The 21342-nt window shown below is 44.2% G+C and overlaps 1 protein-coding gene across 1 annotated transcript in view; it reads right to left on the bottom strand.

Annotated features, from left to right (window-relative positions):
• Positions 1 to 21342, bottom strand: part of VILL (villin like) — a 240640-nt gene that overhangs the window by 57004 nt on the left and 162294 nt on the right. Inside the window, exons 10-12 of the mRNA XM_069211055.1 lie at positions 20049 to 20202; positions 18391 to 18491; positions 6089 to 6226 (exon numbers count right to left, since the gene is read on the bottom strand). Of these exons, the coding sequence (XP_069067156.1) occupies positions 6089 to 6226; positions 18391 to 18491; positions 20049 to 20202 (393 nt within the window). The remainder of the gene's footprint in view (positions 1 to 6088; positions 6227 to 18390; positions 18492 to 20048; positions 20203 to 21342) is intronic.

Below are 21342 nucleotides of genomic sequence, written 5' to 3'. Positions count from 1 at the left end.
GTGGTTTTGGGGCTTTGAAATCTTCCCCTATTCCTAGGGAATTGCCCCCCTCTATACTGGCCCCGAAAACCTCCCCTGTACTGTCCCTGGTAGGTGGGCGGTGCGGACTGTGAGGTGCTAGCTTGTGTGGCCTGACCCCGAAACCCTCCTCTAAAAGGTGTTTTGCGGAAGGTGTTATAAGATCCTCTGCTCTGCGGGGAGTAGAGTGCGCCCATGGCCTTGGCAGTGTCAGTGTCCTTCTTGAGCTTTTCTATAGCTGTGTCGACCTCCGGACCGAACAGAAGTTTCTCGTTTACTGGCATGTTAAGCACTGCCTGTTGAATTTCTGGCTTGAATCCAGACGTTCTGAGCCATGCGTGCCTACGGATGGTAACCGACGTATTAATGGTTCTTGCGGCCGTGTCTGCTGCATCCATGGAGGAGCGTATTTGATTGTTGGAAATGTTTTGACCCTCCTCAACAACCTGTTTTGCTCTTTTTTGCAGATCTTTTGGGAGATGTTCAATGAGATGCTGCATCTCATCCCAGTGGGCTCTGTCGTATCGCGCTAGCAGCGCTTGTGAATTTGCGATGCGCCACTGGTTTGCTGCTTGGACAGCAACCCTCTTCCCGGCTGCATCGAACTTCCTACTTTCTTTATCTGGGGGAGGTGCATCCCCAGAAGTGTGTGAGTTTGCCCGTTTTCTGGCAGCCCCTACCACCACAGAGTCTGGTGGCAGCTGAGAGGTGATGAAGACAGGGTCCGTAGGAGGCGCCTTATACTTTTTGTCCACCCTAGGCGTCACTGCCCTACTTTTAACTGGCTCCTTGAAAATGTCCTTTGCATGGCGTAGCATGCCTGGGAGCATCGGCAGGCTTTGGTAGGAGCTGTGGGTTGAGGAGAGGGTGTTAAATAAAAAATCATCCTCTACTTGTTCCGAGTGTAGTTCCACATTATGGAATAGAGCTGCTCTAGCCACCACTTGCGAGTAGGCTGTGCTGTCTTCCGGTGGTGATGGCCTAGTTGGGTATGTGTCTGGGCTGTTATCAGACACTGGTGCGTCGTACAAGTCCCACGCATCCTGATCTTGGTCGTCGTGGCTCATGGCGGTGTGAGCTGGCGAATGTGACGGGGTGTAAGTTGGCGAAGCCGGAGTTACAGGTGGAGGCGAGGGAGGAGGTGTTACCTTTTGTGTTGTTTGTTGCTGAGGAGTAAACTGAAGCGTTCTCTTTCGTTTGACAGGTGGGAGGGTACTGATCTTCCCAGTCCCCTGCTGAATAAAGATACGCTTTTGCGTGTGATCCACGTCAGTGGATTGCAGTTCTTGTTCAAATCTATGTTTCTTCATTTGAGAAGACATAGAATGCTCTTCGGTATAGGAGCCAGAAACAGGGTCTGATGTCGCTTTTTTCGGCTCCGAAAGCCCTGTCGATTGTTTTTTCGGCTCCGAGGTAACCTTCCTCTTTTTCTGTGCCGAAAATTCTTGGCCTCTATGGTCTTCGGCGCCACTGTCTCGGCGTCGATCGGTGTCGACACCGAACTCTCGGTGTCGATGCTTCTGTTTAGCACTCTCTCGGTCCCGAGGAGGCTGCGTGCCGGTGTCTCGACCGAAGTCGGACGATCTCGACACTGAATGGGCCTTTTTCGGTGCCGATTGTTGGTCACCGAGAATTTGGGTGGAGCCATGGCCGGTTGGCAGTGGCGTCCCCTGGGCCTTCTTTCCTTTTTTAAGGTTTGATCTCGACGTCTTACTCACGGTTCTTGTAGAGTGTAGCTCGTCGGAGTCTGAATCCTGGATGGAAAAGGATTCCTCCTGTTCCTCTTCTGTCTCGAACTGTGGACGCTCTTTTGGCGTGGACGCCATCTGGAGTCTTCTCGCTCGACGGTCGCGCAGAGTTTTTCGGGACCGGAACGCCCGACAGGCCTCACAGGATTCTTCGCTGTGCTCGGGTGACAGGCACAGATTACAGACCGAGTGTAGGTCCGTATAAGGATATTTGTTGTGGCATTCGGGGCAGAATCGAAACGGGGTCCGATCCATCGGCGTTGTCCTCCACGCGGTCGGGCCGACTAGGCCCCGACGGGGTGCCGAAATCTACCCCGAAGGGCACCGAGGCGCTTCGATGTTGAACGCGTCGTCGTATGTGTCTATCTCTAACCGGATCGCAACGATACCGTCGAAAATCTTCCGTCTTCAGCTAACTTTCCGTTCCGAAACTCGGAGCGACAGGAACACGTCCGAACCCGATGGCGGAAAGAAAACAATCGAAGATGGAGTCGACGCCCATGCGCAATGAGCACAGAAGGTGGAGTCACTCGGTCCCGTGACTCGAAAACACTTCTTCGAAGAAAAACAACTTGTAACACTCCGACCCAACACCAGATGGCGAGCTCATGCATACCATGTGTATCTACAGCGACAGATGCCATCGAACACACTTTTATGGCTGTTATTGCAGTTGAATAAAGTTTGATTTTGATTATTTAAAATCAATTAATCTTGAACCAACTTGCCCAAACAGGGATGTCTTCCACAGGAGTACAACATCATATGTAAGCAGCATATTACTTAAAACCCAGATCTCTTGAACAATTAGGTCTTATATGGATACGGACTGTTTCTCTACGTGGAAAACTAAAGGAACATTAAAGACAAGGTTAGTTTGCTCCTTAACCCCTATTTTAAACAACCAATCACTTCCTTGTTCCCCTACATGGAGGCACACCCATCTTTTACTATAGTGCATGGAGGACTCATTTGAATTGGTCCTTTAGTGTACAAGAGAGGGCTAGCAAGCCCAAGTCCTCAAACATGCCTCTAACAAGGAGGAGGGCTCCACAAACCATCTCAATTACAAACCATCTCACATATATAATATCACATCCCAGGGCATCGGGATGAATGGGTAAGAGAGAAACATTTGTCACTCACTTGGGCACAATATCAGCTCTGCTCTCATCCTGACCATATAGGCTGCTAGCTTGCAGAGAGTAGGTTCCATAGTGTGGTATTGCGTGACTTGCTACAGTACTGCGTCACACCCAACCTTATTGTGAATCCTAGGGAATTGTTGTCACATACCCTAGACAGCAGATTAGTGATTATTGAGTCAGTCAAGGTCATGTGCCCAATTCCATGGAATATTCTCTTTCAAACAATGTATAAGTCTACTGGTTTCTGGGTCATCACCTGCTTCTCAAGGAGTAGCTGTCAATTTGAAATAGTTGTGTACCAGAACCAGGTTGCCTTCCCCTTCCAGCCATACAGTGGTGACTTACCATCTGTCAATCATTTAGGCCCTTATTATTTGAGTGGTGGAGAGGTATCCTCAGTGAAGGCTTGCCAGTGGTTCTGCATCTAGGACTGTCAGGTGCAGGAACACCTGCTTGGTTTTACTAGGTGCCGACCCACACTTGGTCAAACTGCATGGTGCACAGCCCCACCAGACACCATTAAAACACTATAGGGGGAGCAAGCAACCCCCCTCCTTATGCACAAGGATCTACCTATCCCAGAGATGAAGTGTCATCGTAAGGATTTTTAGGGCTTCAAAAGACATCTTTTGAAGGTACCTGTTCAGAACAACTTTGATTTTTATTGCTTGTTTTCTGATGTCAAACTTTCACAAACAGTATCACACAAAAGTAGTTGAAATATGTCTTTTCCGTGGCTCCAAAAATCCTTGAGATTCTAGGCAACGAGAATCAGAGGGAGGCAGAGATAATGAGAGAGAGGATTAGATACAGAAATAGATAGAGGGGAGATAGAGGGAAAGTTCACTTCTTCTGAGGAGCCCTTGGAAGGGGTGGGTAGGGGAAGGGGGCTTGGCAATTGCCCATTTAACCCATGTCTTAAAACATCTGTGCCCAGATGCCCTTCTACTCCGATTATCCACATACCCAGAGAAGGTAGCAAATCTGACCTGACTTGTCCCTGGATTCGAGGATAACCATGAAGAGAAGGACCCCATATTCCCTGGTCTGAAAAGCTGTTCCCAATTCTGGGAGCAAAAACACATAATGGCTGGATTTAGGAGCACATATAAATTGCAAGTCCCCAAATTAAAATGAAGGAATATTGTACTCCAATAAGCTCATGGCATCCAAGCTCTCAATGTGTCTCTGTATCTCTGTCCATGGCTGCATCTAGAAAATTGGACAATGGGGAAGGATGAACCCAAGAAAATTGCCTCCTGTCAGTTCCTAACAGCCTAATGCTAACCTGACCAGCCTGTAGACTACCAACGATCGCTTTTGGCTTTACAGGGACCTTTCAGGTGCGGAGATCTCTGGAAAGACAATCTCTATTACATTCCTCCAACAACTGGGAAAGCAGGGCGGAAGCCACACTGTGTAAGTGTACCTGGTTGGAGGCCTTACACATTCTCAAGTCTCAGATGCCACCAGAAGATTCAGAATTCTAACATGCTCAGACAATCCTCTGAGGGTGCTCTGCCAATTATTCTCCTTGGAGCACTAACAAGCAACCAATGTCCTACACCTGGATATGCTGAGCAAAAAAGTTGCGCCAATCTCTCTCCTCAGGTGCACCATCTCTGGAACCACCTGGCCGACTCACAAGCAAATTGCACCCAAGAAACCTACACAGCATATCAGCACCTATTCTGTTGCAGGAAAATTGTCCCTACACTTGCGAAATGTATAATTTTTTAAGACTTCCCTGCATAACCTGTATGTTTTTTAAAAATCCCCAAAAAGCTGGAACTTTGTGAAAACTGCAGCTTTTTCAGTCAATGAGGCACAGTGACTTTAAATAGTCTCTCCATCACTTACTTGCCTCATAGGCCATCATAAATTGTAGTATTATTTGTATCTTTCCAATTACAATGGAAGTACTTCTCAAATGGTTTCTGGCTCCACAGCCATCCCAGTAGTCCTGCTCTAGTGCTGCCTCAATTTGTTCAGTCACATGTGTATTTACTATACTCCTCAAGGAATATGCATATTTCTGAGATACCTACGAAAAGTACTTATCTTATTTGATTGTTTTTTTTTTTTAACTCTTCTCTCTTTCTCCTCTCTTGTCCCATATTTATTAGCCTTCCTTTTGCTTTCTAGGGACTGTTGCGGAAAGTACAAGAGCAATGGAGGAGCACGTGATATTTATGGAACCGGGTGAAATCCAGTACCACAGGGTGCATAATTTACTGGGGCCATAAATTCTCCCTAGTATGTGTTTTGTCCTAAAATAGGACATGAAGATCTAGGAGATGTAATTAAATTCTGCTAACGAATCACAAATTCTGAAGGAATAGTGTGCCCCCAACAAAATAATCACAGTGACACTACAAGCACCCGTTGCTGCATTTAGCTACTTTTAAATCATGCACTTATACCGATTTAACTTGATATATTAACAACTTGACTTTGCTGATAGTCCGTGAGAATTCACAACGAAATGTCTTTGAAAAAAATATATAAATATAAAAATATGCCACTGAATCATCCTACAAAAGCTAAATATTTGGTTTGCCTAGGAGTTGGAACATTTACATTATTCAGTGGATTTGGATCTACATTTGAAGTGGTTTATGAGCATTGGTGAGAGCAGAGTTTGATTTTACCAGGTTACTTCTGGTGGAGACGGGAAAGCGATGAGAGAAGAAGGTTGTTAGTGTCAAGAAGCAGAAATGAGGAAAAGTGGTGCAGCAAAGTTCCTTATAGGGTGATTCCTCTTCTGAAGGATGTATTTGAACTGTCACTTTTAATTTAAGAGTAAACAAAAACACTTGCCTTACTGGCACTATAGGAATTTGTAACTTCTAAGATTCATTTAAGTTCGATGTAGTAATTTTGAGCGAAGACTTTCAGGCACTTTCTTCCACACTAAGTTGACCTCAAAAAAATATTTTAACAAAATCCAATAGACCTGAGTCATTATTTCTCTTGTCTCTCAATATTCTACCAAGAGGCTGCAGGCTTTCTTTTTGAACCTTTGTACCTGAATACAAGCTGCATTGTACCTCTTTCGAGATAACTAAATTGCTTAATTTTGTTACCTTCCTGGATTCCGAATGATAGAAGTAAATGTAATACAACTGTTGGACTCTGAACTGTTATATAAGAAATAAGCTATGCTTTACTCACCAGCCACATGTATAGCAAGTAATTAGGCCTGCCCGATTTCATGTATGTGTACAACACCAGGTAACAGTCTCCTCCATAGAAGCGCCCATAGGTGCTGGGATCCACTTCTGTTATTTCTGAACCCTCGATCCGCCACACCTGGAAAAAGAAGACCTAATGAGGTGACATAGAGTACTCCTACTCAAATCCCTAAACTGCATATTTCCCAAGGCTAGTGTCTACTGCAGAGACTTCAGTATGAAGAAAGAAGAAATTAAGAGTGTCAGTTTTGTGTCATAGACTAATTCAGAAGCATGTTTTCAAACTCCCACCGTCCACCATGAACAAACAGCAGCCTAATTAAAGTAACCAAATGATAACCCCTCAAACACTTCTCTTGCTCTCTCTTTAGAACACTTAACATCTCTTTCCCTACCTCTGCTACCTCACCTCAAAAAGGCCTCCTGTCTCTTAACAAACAGAAGTATGTCATGTGGGTATAGCAATATGATCTACAGTCCCCTTGTAAATGAAAGCCCTATCGGCTGCTGATTTTCCCTGATCGTGCAAGTCAGCATGATCATCAGGCAAAATAATGGACAGTCATGTCACCATATGTCAAAGGGGCAGTAAATGCATCCGTTAACCGCAACTGTTGCAACAGGATCCATGTATAATAGTTTGACTAGTATTCAGGACGAATTACCCATTCCCATTATTTCTCGAACATAGTTGATGGAATCCTTCCAATCACAGGGAATGAAGTGCCTTTTCAACATCCAAATAAACTGACACAGCCGCCAGCAGATCAGGTTCTATTTGGTCTATAACAGCAAATACAGTGTGTACATTACATTTCACTTTTCCTACCAAGGGTTAAATCTGTTTGTTTTGGGAGCACCAAACCAAATACCATGGTCGCTAATCTGTTTGCCACAATACGCCCAAGCTAGATTTATGAATGTTTTGTGTCACCTGCCATGCCTCTGAGGATAGTTTGTGTGAAGTAGGGTTTCCCTTCCTGCCCAAAGACAATTCTGCCTGTAATGCAGGCACCCTTGCAACATGACACAAGGGAGACTGCATTTCCGCTAAAGTGCTGACTGTGCACCAGCGCAGGCAGAGGACAGGAGTGCACCACCATACCTTGACAGATATGGTGCATTCCAGCCCTCTCCTTTACATGCAGTGCAGCAGGTTGTCTTGCTACTTTATGCTGTGTGAAAGAATGATAAATCTGCCCCCTAGTCTTTTACATCAATTTTGGATAGAAACAGTGGTCTGTAGGCAGAGTTAATATAATCGCCTCACAGCTTGACCTTGGCAAGATTGTATTATCTCATGCCTCATTATACACTGCCATCTTATGGGACACCAGCAAGTCCCAATAGGCCTTATAAACGTCTGCACTCGGGCCATCTGCCACTTGTGCATTACATGTCCCAAGGACTTCTGTGGTGGTTTCACCTCTTTTGAACTCAATGGGCTCCTAAAAGCTCCCTGACTTCTCTCTAAAGCAATGCTAAAATTAGCTCTTCTATGTATTTCTTCGGTGCACGTGTGCAGCGGTCTTCTGCACTGCATAAACATGTTTACATTTTGTAAGGACCTCTATAACATCTAATGGATCCAAACGCCTGTCCCTGATCATTTAAAAATGGCATGACGGCGTTATGTTGTTGGTGCTCTTTAAGCAACCAGGCCAGAGTGTGGCCTTGTTATTCACCCTCATAATATTTCCTAGCCTGAGTGTACTTCCCCATGAACACAATCTCTCTGCTAAACTGCATAGTTCATCTATGGCCAGGTTCAGATCTGCTAGTGTTTGTCCCTCGGGTGGTGTGCCGTGTGTGGCTCTCCCAAGGTGCGAAATAATGAGCTCCTGCTTGTGAGGCTGATCATGAATGGACCTGAGCAGTCCTGCTCGTTTTGGTATGACTTCTCCTCCTCTTATAACCACCTCAAATGCCTTTCACAATATGGCTAACTTATCTCCGCTGCCAATGACATTATCAAAGTATTCTGTTATGGCGAAGGCAATTTCTTGCTTGAATACTGCATCTTGGACCACTGGGAATTGCTGCTGCTGCTGCATCATGGCTGATCTAGCTAGTATTTCTATTTGCAATAACACCGAAAAATGACCTAAAAGTGTGTGCTGGAGATGTTACATTGTGAGAATCAATCCCATCAGAACAGTTAAGCACAACCAAAAATAATACACAGGAAGGAGTGATGTACTGCCGAGAAGTGTGTTTGTGCATCTCCCTCTACCCTCCATCTCTCTGCCGATCCGAGCTCAATAATGCAGTATCTCTGTGACTATAGGGACATTGATGCAGTTGCATTTGATCTATCCCTTACTGGGCCTAGCACCAAAGTGAAATCACTCCCCCTCCCCACATGATACTTTGATCCTCTAGGTGCAGACGTGTTCTATATTTCATCCAGTGTAATAGTGACATCTGTGTTTGGACATGTAAATTAATCAGTGTGACTGGGTGAGCCCCTGTAGTGTATCGTTCAAAGAGTCTGTTATAGTATTGCACATTCGGAAATTGTCAGGGTACTGTATACTAATGGAAACCATGCAAGAGTATGTGCTGTTTGACACAAAGAACCTGGTAGTGTCCTACTTGAAAACAAATGCAAGTGGCCTGTCAGGAACGAGCTGTGTCTCCTGCAGCCTGGCGGCATCCGCCTGATGCCTATCTAAAAGTTCCAATACTTTCTATTGTCTATTGTGGGAATTTAGGCCCGTATTTATACTTTTTTTAGCGCCGCATTTGCGCCGCTTTTTGACGCAAAACGGTGCAAACCTACAAAATACAATGGTAATTTGCAAGTTTGCGCCGTTTTTGCGTCAAAAAACGACGCAAATGCGGCGCAAAAAAAAGTATAAATACGGGCCTTAACTCTCTCACATTCCATGCGAGGTTCTTATAATTAATACAGTGTTGTCTACCTGTCACCTCGATCACTAATGTGCATCTCCTGTATCTCAACCTCAACTCTAGAAGAATTGTAACAGCGTCATTTACAATTGTAAACAGTTTTACGATCACAGCTGCAAAAACACAACATATCCTCACCCTCACTGACTCTGAACTTTCCCAGTCCATCCTTACAACTCAATATATAATCAAACCATAAGTAGTAAGTTCCTAGCCTTATATTGGTGATATACACATCAACCGGTATATTGCAGCCGTCCACCCAGTGCCTGCCATAATTGTTACAGTAAATTCCAGCAAACCGGACCAGATTAATCAAACATTCATTCAAAGCAACGCAGCAAGCAACCTTGCTTTGTTGTGTGCAAGGGAGAGGGCAGGAATGTGCTGTATTTAACATTATACAACGTGTTGCTGCCCCCTATCTGCACCGGGACACAAACTGCTACCTAGTGCCAATGCAGGCACTCTGATTGTAGGCAGGATTGTTTTTGTGCAGTAAGGGACAACTTTGTGCACAAAAAAATCCTCTGAGGCTTTTTCCTCTTTCTATGTGTGCTGCAGAATGCAGCACATCTAGAAAGAGTAAAAAAAATTGGAGAAGCAAACATATTCCTACGTGTTACGCCTCCCCTGGGAAAGAGTAGCATTTTGACATATCCCCAGATCTACCACTACCGGTAAATCTAGGAATGCGACAAAATCCATGAGTGGATGCATTGGGACACCCAAACTCAACCCATGGAACGCCTTCCAAGGGTAGAGTAATGCAAGGAAAGGACTTACTGGAGTGCATTACTCCAGATTTACGAAGCACTGCAAGGCCACGCAGGTGGCCTGTTGTTGCTTGGTAAATCTGACTTTAGTGTTGCGTTGCACTTGTATTAGCTTGTGTGGCTCAAGGGCAACACAAGACTATGATAAATGGGGCCATCTCTGTATTTGATAAATTGTTATTCACTTTTTCACCCGGGTGATTATATCCCTCCCCCGCACACCATAAGTGTTTCAGTAATTTGACCAATTGGTCTGTACTAGAAAGTCCTTATGCCCTCTAAAAAGGTGGCCTTTGGCTAAGTGTTTGTGCCACAGTGACTAACAGCCTAGCAAATATTAAGTCATTGTCACTGACTGCTTCTCTGTCCCCTGCACATCCTTTTTTCCTGCCGTTGTTTTGGTCTGCTTTTTTACATTGTACCTCTTGTACAATTTACCAGTATCTTCTAGTGTGGAGTATGTGTGTGTCTTGTCCTTCCATCTCACTCTGAGTTCTGTCAGGTATTACTGTACTTTATGACTTAACAGTTTCTTTTCAATATTCACATATGCCTTCCTGGCCTGCTGCACATAAAGACTGCTTAAAGTCTGAATGATGTCCCTTGATGTTCAATCTTACCTTTTTCTAGCCAGCCACAGAATTGTGTCATGGTCCCTAAAATTTAGAAGCACCATAATGACCAATCGAAGAGTGGCCCCAGTGATCTACAGCCCCTGTTAATTGTAAACATCGGGGAGAAGGAGATCTGCACAAAAATGTCAAGTAGCAGTTTTTCCATGCAGGTTTGCATATATGTCATTGCAGTAGTTTCCACATGATCTGACCCTCTAACACTGCAACGACATAACCTGACTTCCAAACCTTCATTCTTGTTTTGGACCATCAGGAAGGTTTTTGCAAGTGTTTTCATTTTATGTCCCACAGATGTACAACCTTCCTCAATGTCATCAATGCACTGTTCAGCGCCATCCAGGTGGGAGTCCTGCCCATCTAGTATACTTTGTATCTGGTCCAAGCAGGAGGTACGATTATCTAGTTTGCCATCAATCGCACTCAGGAAGCATTTCATTTTGAGCAGTGGCATCTTCATGTCTGTACCATGTTCCCGAGCAGTCTCGGTAGTACATAGGTTGACGGGAGCGCCTATTTGGAATGCCACATGGGCATCTAGCATTTTAAAAGTGCCCCTGGCCTCCACCAAGGCCCCCACAGCTCTCTCCTTGTTACTGTATAGTGCAAGCTCGAACACGGGTGAAGACTCAGCAGCCTCTGGCATGAGCAGGGAGCATGCAGTAGGCATTACCTTTTTGTGAGCGTATCACTGCTTCGGAATCAAGAAGTAGGTCTAATTCAATGGCCGTAATCACGTTTGCAGGGGTGATAGGCCCAGGGACACCGCAGATGATGTCGGATATCTTGGTGCCTCAGGCCTGCGCATGGCCTCAGGCTCACCAACTGCCACTGTTGCTGCCGGGCCTTCAGGGCTGTGCACCGCATGGGTGTTCTGCATTGCCCCGAATCAATTGCAATGAGTCAACATTCCTCCGCAGGTACACGCCTGACTCAGGGGCATTACCCAAGATGATGCGCCCATGATCATCTTCTAATGTTAGCGAATTAGCTGACTGGGGGATCAGGGCTTGGAGCTCTAGCTGTTAAGTGGCTATCTTGGATTAGCTCCAAGCTCTGCTCCTCCAAATGTTTTTTGACTGCCTCCTGTTCTTCATTAAGTCTCTTGTCCTATCGTCCCTCGGAGAGCCCTTTCTGATGCCCAAAGACATTTCATTTAAGAATCTCTTGATAGTTTTTTGGTACTGCTTCCCCCCCAGGAGTTTGTTTAATCTAGAGATGTTCATTCTCTTTCTTTCACCCCATTCTAGGACTGGGCATTGAAGCATTCCATGAGAAGGATAAGAGAAAGGCTTCTATTCTGTAAGAGTACCAATGAACACAAGGCACATAGGCCTAGATTTATACTCTGTTTGCGCTGAATTAGCGTAATTTTTTTATGCTAATTCAGCGCAAACTTCACTCCATGTGTATATTTTGACGCTAGACTAGTCTAACGTCAAAATATTGGAGTCAAAGTCATTTTTTTTGGGATGCGTGAACCCACCTTGCGTCAATGAGATGCAAGATAGGCGTTCCCTTCCAAAAAATGACTCTAAGGCCCTAGTACACCTTATTTATCCTCCCGTGCAAAATTGGTGCAAAAAGGGAGGCAGACCTAAATAATGGCAGCTCTGCCTAGCGCCATTATTTAACGCCTGGGTCTGGGCAGGCGTAAGGGGACCCGTGGACCCATTTCCATGGTCAAACACTATGGAAAGAACCCACAGGTGCCCTCCCCAAGCCCCAAGGACACCCCTACCCACACCAGAGGGACACCGTGTGAAAATCCTAAATGTGATGTCTACCTCACATGTAATTTATTTAAAACGGAATCCATACAGTGCATAGAAAAAAGTATGGAAACGGTGATCCTGAGTCCAATAGGGGCGGCGTCAGTGAGCGTGGGGCTTGGTTAACAATGAGAAAATGTTCTGTAACTATCTTGTTGGTCTTTCTTCTTCAATTAACTGCATATAAAATAACACACTCCTTAAATAACAAGTAAATGCAAGCTAAACTAATCTGTGAGAGATGCACTAGCTAACGTTGTGAAACTTCCATTGGTTAATGGGTGCACTGCAGATATCTGTGTTTGTAACCACAGAGCTACAGACTCAGTTGCAGCTGTGGAGGAGTGTGGTAATTGAATAAAGCAAATGAATAATGGAGAAACAAAAACTTACCTCGTCCTCACCACGACGCCGCTCTTCACATCTCCGCTGGACTGCAGGCTCCCAGGCACAAGCTGTCATCCTCCCTGCGGCCAATCTTAACGCTGCTGGTAGCATGAGAGCAGCATCAGGATTGGCCTGAGCGCCCTGGCTTTGCGCTCCCAGGCAGACTGGGAGCCTGGGCCTGCTGTCTCCAACCCGGCAACATAGTGCCGGGTTGGAAAGAGCTCAGTGCGCATGTGTGTTTGGCCATCCTGAGACAGCCGGCCAAACACACTTGTGCACTGAGGGGAGTGAACACCGCTTACCCTCCCTCCCTGTCATCCCCCATAGCCCCGCCCTTTAAAAATAAAATGATAATAAACATTGTTCATTATCTTTTTACTTTTAAAGGTTTTACGGCTGCTGGCAGGGGGGCGCATACCTGAATTCTGGTGGGTGCAGCAGGGAATAGTGACTTGTGAGTTTTTCGTGTTACAAGGTCCCAGCCCATGGCATTAATAGAGTGACCAGGCGTCCAAGATTTGCTTGGACAGTCCTGGTTTTTCACCAGCTGTCTCTGCAGATTTTGACAAGTTTAGCTTGTGTCCCGGTGTTTAGAGAGGATCGACTAAAACAAAGGGAAGCTTTTATTTTTCTCAAAGGCAGTAGGAGTTAGCAGCTCTTACGAGAAACACAATTTAATAAACACCCAAAAGTCTAGGTTTAAACTTTGCTTTTAATTTACTTCTTAGTGCCTCATTGCCTGTGCTTCTATGTTGATGCATGATGTCATTTAAGTTATTTTGTGCCCCTTGCTGATGTAAAACTCCAGTCCTTTTTCTATGTTTGATAAATCTTTTGGTTTTTGTTTTTTAAAATCTGGTCACCCTAGACAGAAAGCACTGTGAATATATATTGCATTAGACACAGTATAAGATAGGCTGCTACAAAATGCAGAAAAGGATTTAGATTTAAGATACAAAGGTGTTTCAAAAATATAGATCTGAGTGATATGGGTACGGTTCCTAGTGCAATCATTGTTTCTAACTGTCCCTTAAAAGCACACACTCAGGTCATCATTTACAAGGCCCTAGCGGCACACTGCGCCACCGGAGTGGCACAGTGTGTTGGCCCATATTTACAAGGCCACACAAAGTCATCTTGTGTGGATTTTCACAGCCTTGTAAATATGGCCCCCTTTCAAGCATAACACTGCGTGAAAAGGGGGCTCCATGGGTGTTACTGTGGGTGTTCCCATGCAGCACTCATAGAACCTGACGCATTCCCAGATTTACAAGGCCGGGAATGCGTCAGATTCCTATGCCACCTGAGGGGTGGCATTAAAGCGGCGCAATGGGGAGAAATAGCATTATTTTTCCACGTTTTTTTCTCTTACTATAGAAAGAGAAAAACACCATTAACGATTGTTTATGTGCAGGAAGGTGTCCCTTCTTGCACATAAACAATCGTCCCTGCAACGCAGGCACCCTTGCACCATGGCACAAGGGTGCCTGCGTTGGCGCTAGGCAGCAGTTTGTGCGCCTGTGTGTGTATTTCTGTAAAAACGATGCATCCCTGCACTTTCAAAATGAAGTGGTTGCATCATTTTATTGTAAATGAGGCCACAAATGACTTATCAGGTCACCTTTCAATGCACCTCAAAAAGAATACTCTTTAAGTGACTCCATCAATTAAAGCCATTACCGAATCCCAAGCAGACTTTACATTTGCTGATTAACCAAATGGGCACATTAACATTTCCTTCAGGTAGTGGGCACCCTGGCAAGAAGGTGTATTTCTTGTGCAGCTGTCTCCCCCTCCCTCGCTTCACAGCACAGGAGACCCTCTCCACTACCACTCCAGCAGGGGCATTTCAAATGTCAGAATTAACTGTCCAAGGATAGTTGCTTATTAACATAAAGCAGGGGAACTGTTTTTGTCAAATCAAAAAAGTATGGACACATCATGCCCCTCAGATACCACCCACTTTGACCTCTGGGTACATATAATGTGTCCCGACCTTCAGTGGCCTTACCAGGGTCATTAGTTCACTTTCTTGAAGCTCCTGTGAAAATCCACTAGGATGAATTGCAGTTCGACCACCGAGCCTGTCGGGGGTGTATAATGTATCCACAGGATCACCGGGGCACAGGGGTGGGGAAGTGAATGTTGTTATTAACCATTCTATTAAGGAAATCCTGTGCATCATAGTGCAAAATAAGTAAAGTGCAGGACCATTGTTTATTGTGCGCCTCGTAAATATATCAGGTCTCCTGGATGATGGGCAGTGTGCAGTTGCGGCTAACGGGAATTCCTGGAGTGGGGTGGGGCAACGCATGGGGTGGTGGGGGGCACAGGGGGGGACGGGGTCACATAATTAAAAATTAAACTAATTTTTTTTTTTTAAACTTACCTCGCCTCCCGCGCCGCGCTGCTCCTTGCTCCTCTGAAAGCTGCAGACACGGGCTCCAAACCTAACCTGCGTCCAATCCTAACGCTGCTCAAAGCAGTGTCCGGATTGGCTGGGAGCGCCCTGGCTGGAGACAGCCTACTGCGCATGCATGTTTGGCCGGCCGCAGATGGCCGGCCAAACATACATGCGCAGTGAGGGGAGTGCACAGTGCACTCCCCTCTGCTCGTCACCCCGTGGCCCCTCCCATTTCACAAGGAAGGGATAATAAACACATTTTATTTTCCCTACCTTGTGAAAGGATTTGCAGCGGTGGCTGCTGGGGGTGAGGGGCGATGCTCCTCCGCCCATATGGAGGAGCTGCGCTAGGCAGTGTGAGCTGTGTCTGTTCATCCTGTTTCTCCCTAGATTGGGCCTTACGTTGCTGTTGCCAGAGTTGTGTCATTTTTGGTGGCTGTTGTTCCCAGGAAGGCTGTAAGATATTCTTCCTGCCACTGTGTACGCTCATGATTACCTGGCTCTTTGTTATTCTATTAAGTGACTCTAATTTAATGTCAGTTCAGTATTTCACCAGCTCTCCCCCCCACCCCTCCACTAGTAAATGCAGAGGCATCCCTGGGATTTCCAGATTGTGTGAGAGACGAATTAGTGAACCTATTACCATTTTTCCAATTTTCGGATGAGGATACTGCCCGTACAAACAACTCTTGGGGCTAGAAAGATTAGGGCGGCCTGTAACTTTCTCTAGCTAGGATATTACCATATTCCAGTTGACTGCCACCTTTCAGCTGTATCATGCTATATTGATGAAGTCTGCATCATCTGCACCACATCTGGGACACTGGGCACTTATATGGTGGTACATTAGTCCCAGCCTCCAGGAGTAAAGTAGGCCCTATGCAAGTGAAATTGCTGGTCAGACACTGGCTTTTCTAGAACCTTGGATGGGATATCCTAGTGCCAATTTTCATTCTTTGTCAGTGATGTCTTGTCCCAAGGCTTGAACTCATTTGTCCCGAAGGAAGTGGGTGTCCCCATCTAAATCTTGGTGGAGAGTCCTGTAGATTAGGACCACTGCTTTCTGCCCATTGCCCAGAGTCACAAGTGTGGTCAGTGTGCAGCTGCTCCCTGGCTAAGTGGTTGCTGTTGGGCCCCACATGTTATGGACAACCCCTACTAATCTCCATGATGCCCAATATGTTTCAGTTAACCATTTTCATAGAGATACTCTGTATTGACCAACCCATATTGTTCCCATACGGACGACCCAGCTATCAACACCCCAACTAACATTCTCAATGGGATGTTTGATGAATATCCCTGATTGGGACGACCCCTAGGTATCCCTCTCCAGTTCAGTGTCATGGCTGCCACTAAAACTGGCAAGCCTTTCTCCTTATTTTTCACCAAGGATAGGAGGAGACTCAATATCTCCTCTGGGCTTTTATATAGCCTTGCATTCTTTTTTCAACCTTTCTGATTATAACTTAAACCGGTGACAAAGTGATTACCAAAACAATTCAAGTGTATAAACACACTAATGTATGGCATTTTGCTATTGCAGTGCCTGTCAGTATCTTTGCCCAAAAATTCAAAAACAGGTTACAAGAATTAACCCAGTTATTTACTGGTAATCTTCATTACTCTGAGGCCTGGCCTTCTTCGACACAGTGTTTAGTCTACCCAAGTATTAGAGCTTCCTTCTACTTTTGGGTGTAAGTTACAGCAGTGTGGCTTAAATTAGGAACCATCTACAAATGACTAACCTTTAGCTCTGTAAACAGATCTGCTAGGATAGGTAAAACTGTTTGTGGATTGAGACGAGGGCCATATTGTAAAGACTAGGACGAGGAAGATAAACAAAGAGGTAATGCACAGCAACCATTCCCTTTCCTGTCTTCTCTGCTTCGCTTGTCCCCCATGCCTACAAGGATGTGTGTGTGTGTCTGTATGTATGCATCTTGTCAACTGTTGTTTTGATTATGTTTACTGATTTTAACTCTGTTCAAAAATGTTAAATGTAGCTGTCTCCTGCAAATACAAAGAATTGAAATCATATGCTTAGAAATCACTTTTTCGGGGTGAGCTCCCTTGGCGAAGAAGGTGCCTTACGTTTAGCCCCAGAGCTTAAAGAAGGTTATAACAGCAGCATTGCAGGATTCTGCATCCCTGGTAGACAGGTCTTTACAGTGACATCTCTCCATCTTAAACAAAAGTGGCTCATCTCGAGGTTTAGTTTCCCTGAGCCCATGCTTTTGGTATTTTTCGATTCAGTGACTAACAGAGATAAGAGTATGCAAACAATGGCAGAGGAAGCTGTTGAGGTTGGAGAGAGAGGAAAAGGACACAGTTATCAGCCCCACTGCCCACATAACTTGTTCAAAGAGCACACCACCCTTCACCCACACATTGACGCGCGATGCTTGAAAAACGAACTTAGCGTCTTCCTTGTTGTGTGGTTTGCAACATTTAAATTTACTTAATGCACACAGTAATCAGAGGCTGCTCGTCAGCTAAAATCTGATCAACCCATCAGCCTCTGGCTCACCGGCTCTACCTTAGTAACCTGGTGGGTTCACAGCTGGAATCGAAGAGGGTAAAGAAAGACAAGAGGTAGGACCCCAAAATGTAGAAGAGTTTGTGGGCCCTATCTACATTTGGCGACCATGTCAAATGGCAGATCACTGACTACTTACTAGGACTGGGTGAAATTTCTGTTATGTAAGATAAATCTGACAAAATCCTGATGTGCTGAGTTTCAGATATAACAGACATTTTCCCTTTCACCTTGTAATGCTTTTTCACATGCCTTTCACTGACAGGAGACCGGTTTGAGCTTAAAATCTATCAAGCAAACTGTGTCAAATGTATGCTGTGGCCAACACATATTTACTGCAGAAACCAGTCTTCCACCAGTATTGCATATGACTTTTGTATGCACTGTATGCCTTGGTATACAATCTTCATGCAGACAACTTACAAAATGCATTTCACTTCTTAAGTGAAATTTTCGTAAAAATGTCAGAGAAAAAAATTAGCAATTTCACCCACTCAATACTTCTTCCATCCCACATGACATCTGAGGCGAGCGATATAAACCCTTTCCTATGCGCTAAATCACAATGGATGTGATGTCTGGCATAAGAGGAAGGGAAGAAGTTGTGAACTCACAGGTTCAGAGCAAGGGATTTATATACCATACAAGAAATTAATTTCAATATTTAAACAAACAAAAACACAACACATAATCATCTTTTATCAATGGATCTTCCTAACAGTAAAGTTACATCATTACTATTCAACTGATGAAGAAGTCATAACAATAATAACAATAATTAGACAACAAGAGGTGAGATTCTGCAATAAAGACAAATGAAAATAACAAGCATTCAATGTCCTCAGACGGTTGTACTCACCTTCACGTTCCCTGAAGCGTCGTCTACCATCCTCTGTTGCGCTGCCAACTCCGGCCTGGCATACAACTCAGTAACATCAAATTTAACTTGATCCACCTTGGCTGCAAGAGAAGAGAGCAGATTTAGTGAGGCTGTGGGAAGCATGAACTGCATAAGTGTATAAACGGGACAGTATTTCTGTTGGGTACATAGGGCCTGATTTATGAAAAGTTAGCACAGCCTTTCCGTCATTTTTTAATGCAAAAGCGGTGCAAACGTACAAATATAATTATATTTTGTAGGTTTGCGCTGCTTTTGCGTAAAAAAATGACAGAAAGGCGGTGCTAACTTTCCATAAATCAGGCACATAGTGACTACTTTCATGTGACTAGCCCTAGTTTGTGTTCTTTACCCTGAAAGGTATTGCACTAAAATTATGCACGATGACTATGTGAGAGGCTGGCTTGAATCTCTTAAGAGACACAGAGTGCCAACATGTGCTCTAATTTTCTTCTACCATTTATTTTTATTAGTTATTTAGCCACGATTTGTACAGTCTATTGTCTTTTCAGATTTTGCCAGGTGATGGCCTCCGGGTACCAGTCACAGTAGCCAGAAAATGCATTGATTGTAAGTGGCCTCTTGAAAATATATTTTACTAAGACCAACATAACACTGTATTGTCATGGTCTATTTGGGTGGCCAACAAATACTGAAATGGAACCCAAAATTCCTGGGATAAGCAAATGAGGCAAATCATTTAAGTGTGCTTAACATAATCAGTGGAACATAGCATTTATCGAAGGCTTTTTTGTGCCAAGCCCATAACATTCCACAACTAGAACAACAAACAGTTATTTCTGTTGCTGAAAACAGATCACTACCTCATATCATACATATCATTCCCAAAGATCACCTGTCATCAGTGACACTGCTGAGCTGAGGGATGACTGTATTGCAAGCAGTATATTGCATGACAAAAATAGTGCAACCTCTACAATGAACCAATCACTAACACAAGGTAAGTATATTGTGAGTAAATGTGGAGATAAGAAAAGGAAACTTATATTTACTTTGTTGATGTTGAGGCAGACGTTGTAGTGGATGCAATAATTGTGTACATGAATATTACTGGCTTTGATTTAGTGAACAACTGAGACCACGAAAACGCTACCGAGAGTTTCTTCATCAAAACCTAGAGTTATTTATTTTTGGTAGTCTTCTTAAACAGATTTTAAGTGATTCCATTTGTATATTCTTTCTCTTTATATTTGTTCCAGAATATTTTCGATGCATCTTAATTCTAGATAACAGAGTACCCTTTGATTACCTTAAATGTATTTAACTAAGTCAGTAAGTTAAACATTTTGGGAAGGGATTCAGACTACAAATGCCTGATCTTTGTTGATGTAGTGTATGAGCCTACCATCTTGCAAACTGCAGGACTCCATCTAGGAGTGTTTGCTATTATTCAAATCAACAGAACTGATTTTAATTCTAGCCCAGATGGTAGTAAGTATTACAAATAATTATGTATTAAAGGACTTAGAGAGGAAAATAACTTTGTTGCTCAGTTTTGAGTTGTAGCAATCTGGTCAACACAAACATGGAAACAAAAACTGACAGAGCTCATGATAACATGGTTACATTTATCAAAGAAGGTGATATATCTGCCTCACCAATCTTGCCGACGTTAAAGGTTTTGCCGAGCCCCTGAGTTTCTCCAATGTCAGTCCATTTCTGGAAGAGTTGCTTGAACATGGCTGACTCGGCTCCGTCATTCACAACTTCCACATTGGTGGTGGCTGGATAGCCCTTTGCTTTAATAAAACCCTTTGGAAAAAACACAAAATATTGCCTTAGTCAGATCATAGTTATTGTGTTCCTGGTTATATTAAGAAACTGGCTTCAACTGTGAAGATTTTCTTTTGCTCAAATTCATGCCGCCGTGTGTACACACACACACACACACACACACACACACACACAGCTACATCAGGAAATATCTGATTAAATTGTTTTCAATGAATAACGATTTTCCAACGTGTACAATTTGGAGGTGTTCAAGTTTCTCCACAGTACATTTTGCAATACACACTGGAACAACAGTTCTCTCACATTTGTGTTATATTGCTCATTTACTGCATTTTGAAAGAAATGCATCTGGAAGGTGAATGAGAACAATAGAAAAATAATGAAACGCGTAGCCTGCTGCAGAGTGGCAGAGTGTCCTCTTCAACAACAGCCTCAGCATTCCTCCATGTCCTGTTGTCAGGCCAACGTGCACTAAGGGCAGGGGAGTGCGACAACCTATCATAATCTATATCAGATTAACATGGAAGGATATTAAAACTCTAGGAAATTAGCCTAAGCCTGCTAACATCTCCCTTCAACACAGCCGGGGATTATGTCTCCCTTTACTTCGACCACTCAAAACACAAAAAACTCAAAGTGTGGTTCACTGCCACCAGCCTTTAGGGCTGTAAGGGCAGAGGTCTTGAAGTAGAACCTAAGTACTGTCATGCAAAGCACAGAGGGCAGGAGAAAGACTAGAGTAGCAGGGTATAGAAGACAGAAAAATGGATGACCTGGGCCGGGTCTCTGGAAAAGTGGTCTCGGAATGGTGAGGGACATGTGATTAGCAAAAGCCTGAGGAAAGCTGAGGTGGCTGATATTATCTAACTTTATAGCACTCTGTGACAGAGGACCAGGGCCAGGATGAACAGATGCTAATATTGGTGACTTTAAGTGATTTATTTGAAAGGAATATGTATCTTAAGTGTAGAGATGCTGTGATACCAGGCTGAGGGAAGTTGCAAACCTCAATAGCCATTTGCCACCGAAAGGTTCACAGTCGCCTCAAGGAATGTTGTGGTTTGAAGCTTGAATGGTGCTGCCAAGAGGAAGCGCCGAAGCTCTGAGACACAAAACTAGCCTGCTGTTGCATGTGGAAACTAAAACAGAATGGCTAGT

This window comes from Pleurodeles waltl, chromosome 10, assembly GCF_031143425.1.
Source record: "Pleurodeles waltl isolate 20211129_DDA chromosome 10, aPleWal1.hap1.20221129, whole genome shotgun sequence".
In the NCBI taxonomy this organism is placed as follows: Eukaryota; Metazoa; Chordata; class Amphibia; order Caudata; family Salamandridae; genus Pleurodeles; species Pleurodeles waltl.
This window is presented reverse-complemented; position numbering and strand designations above follow the sequence as displayed.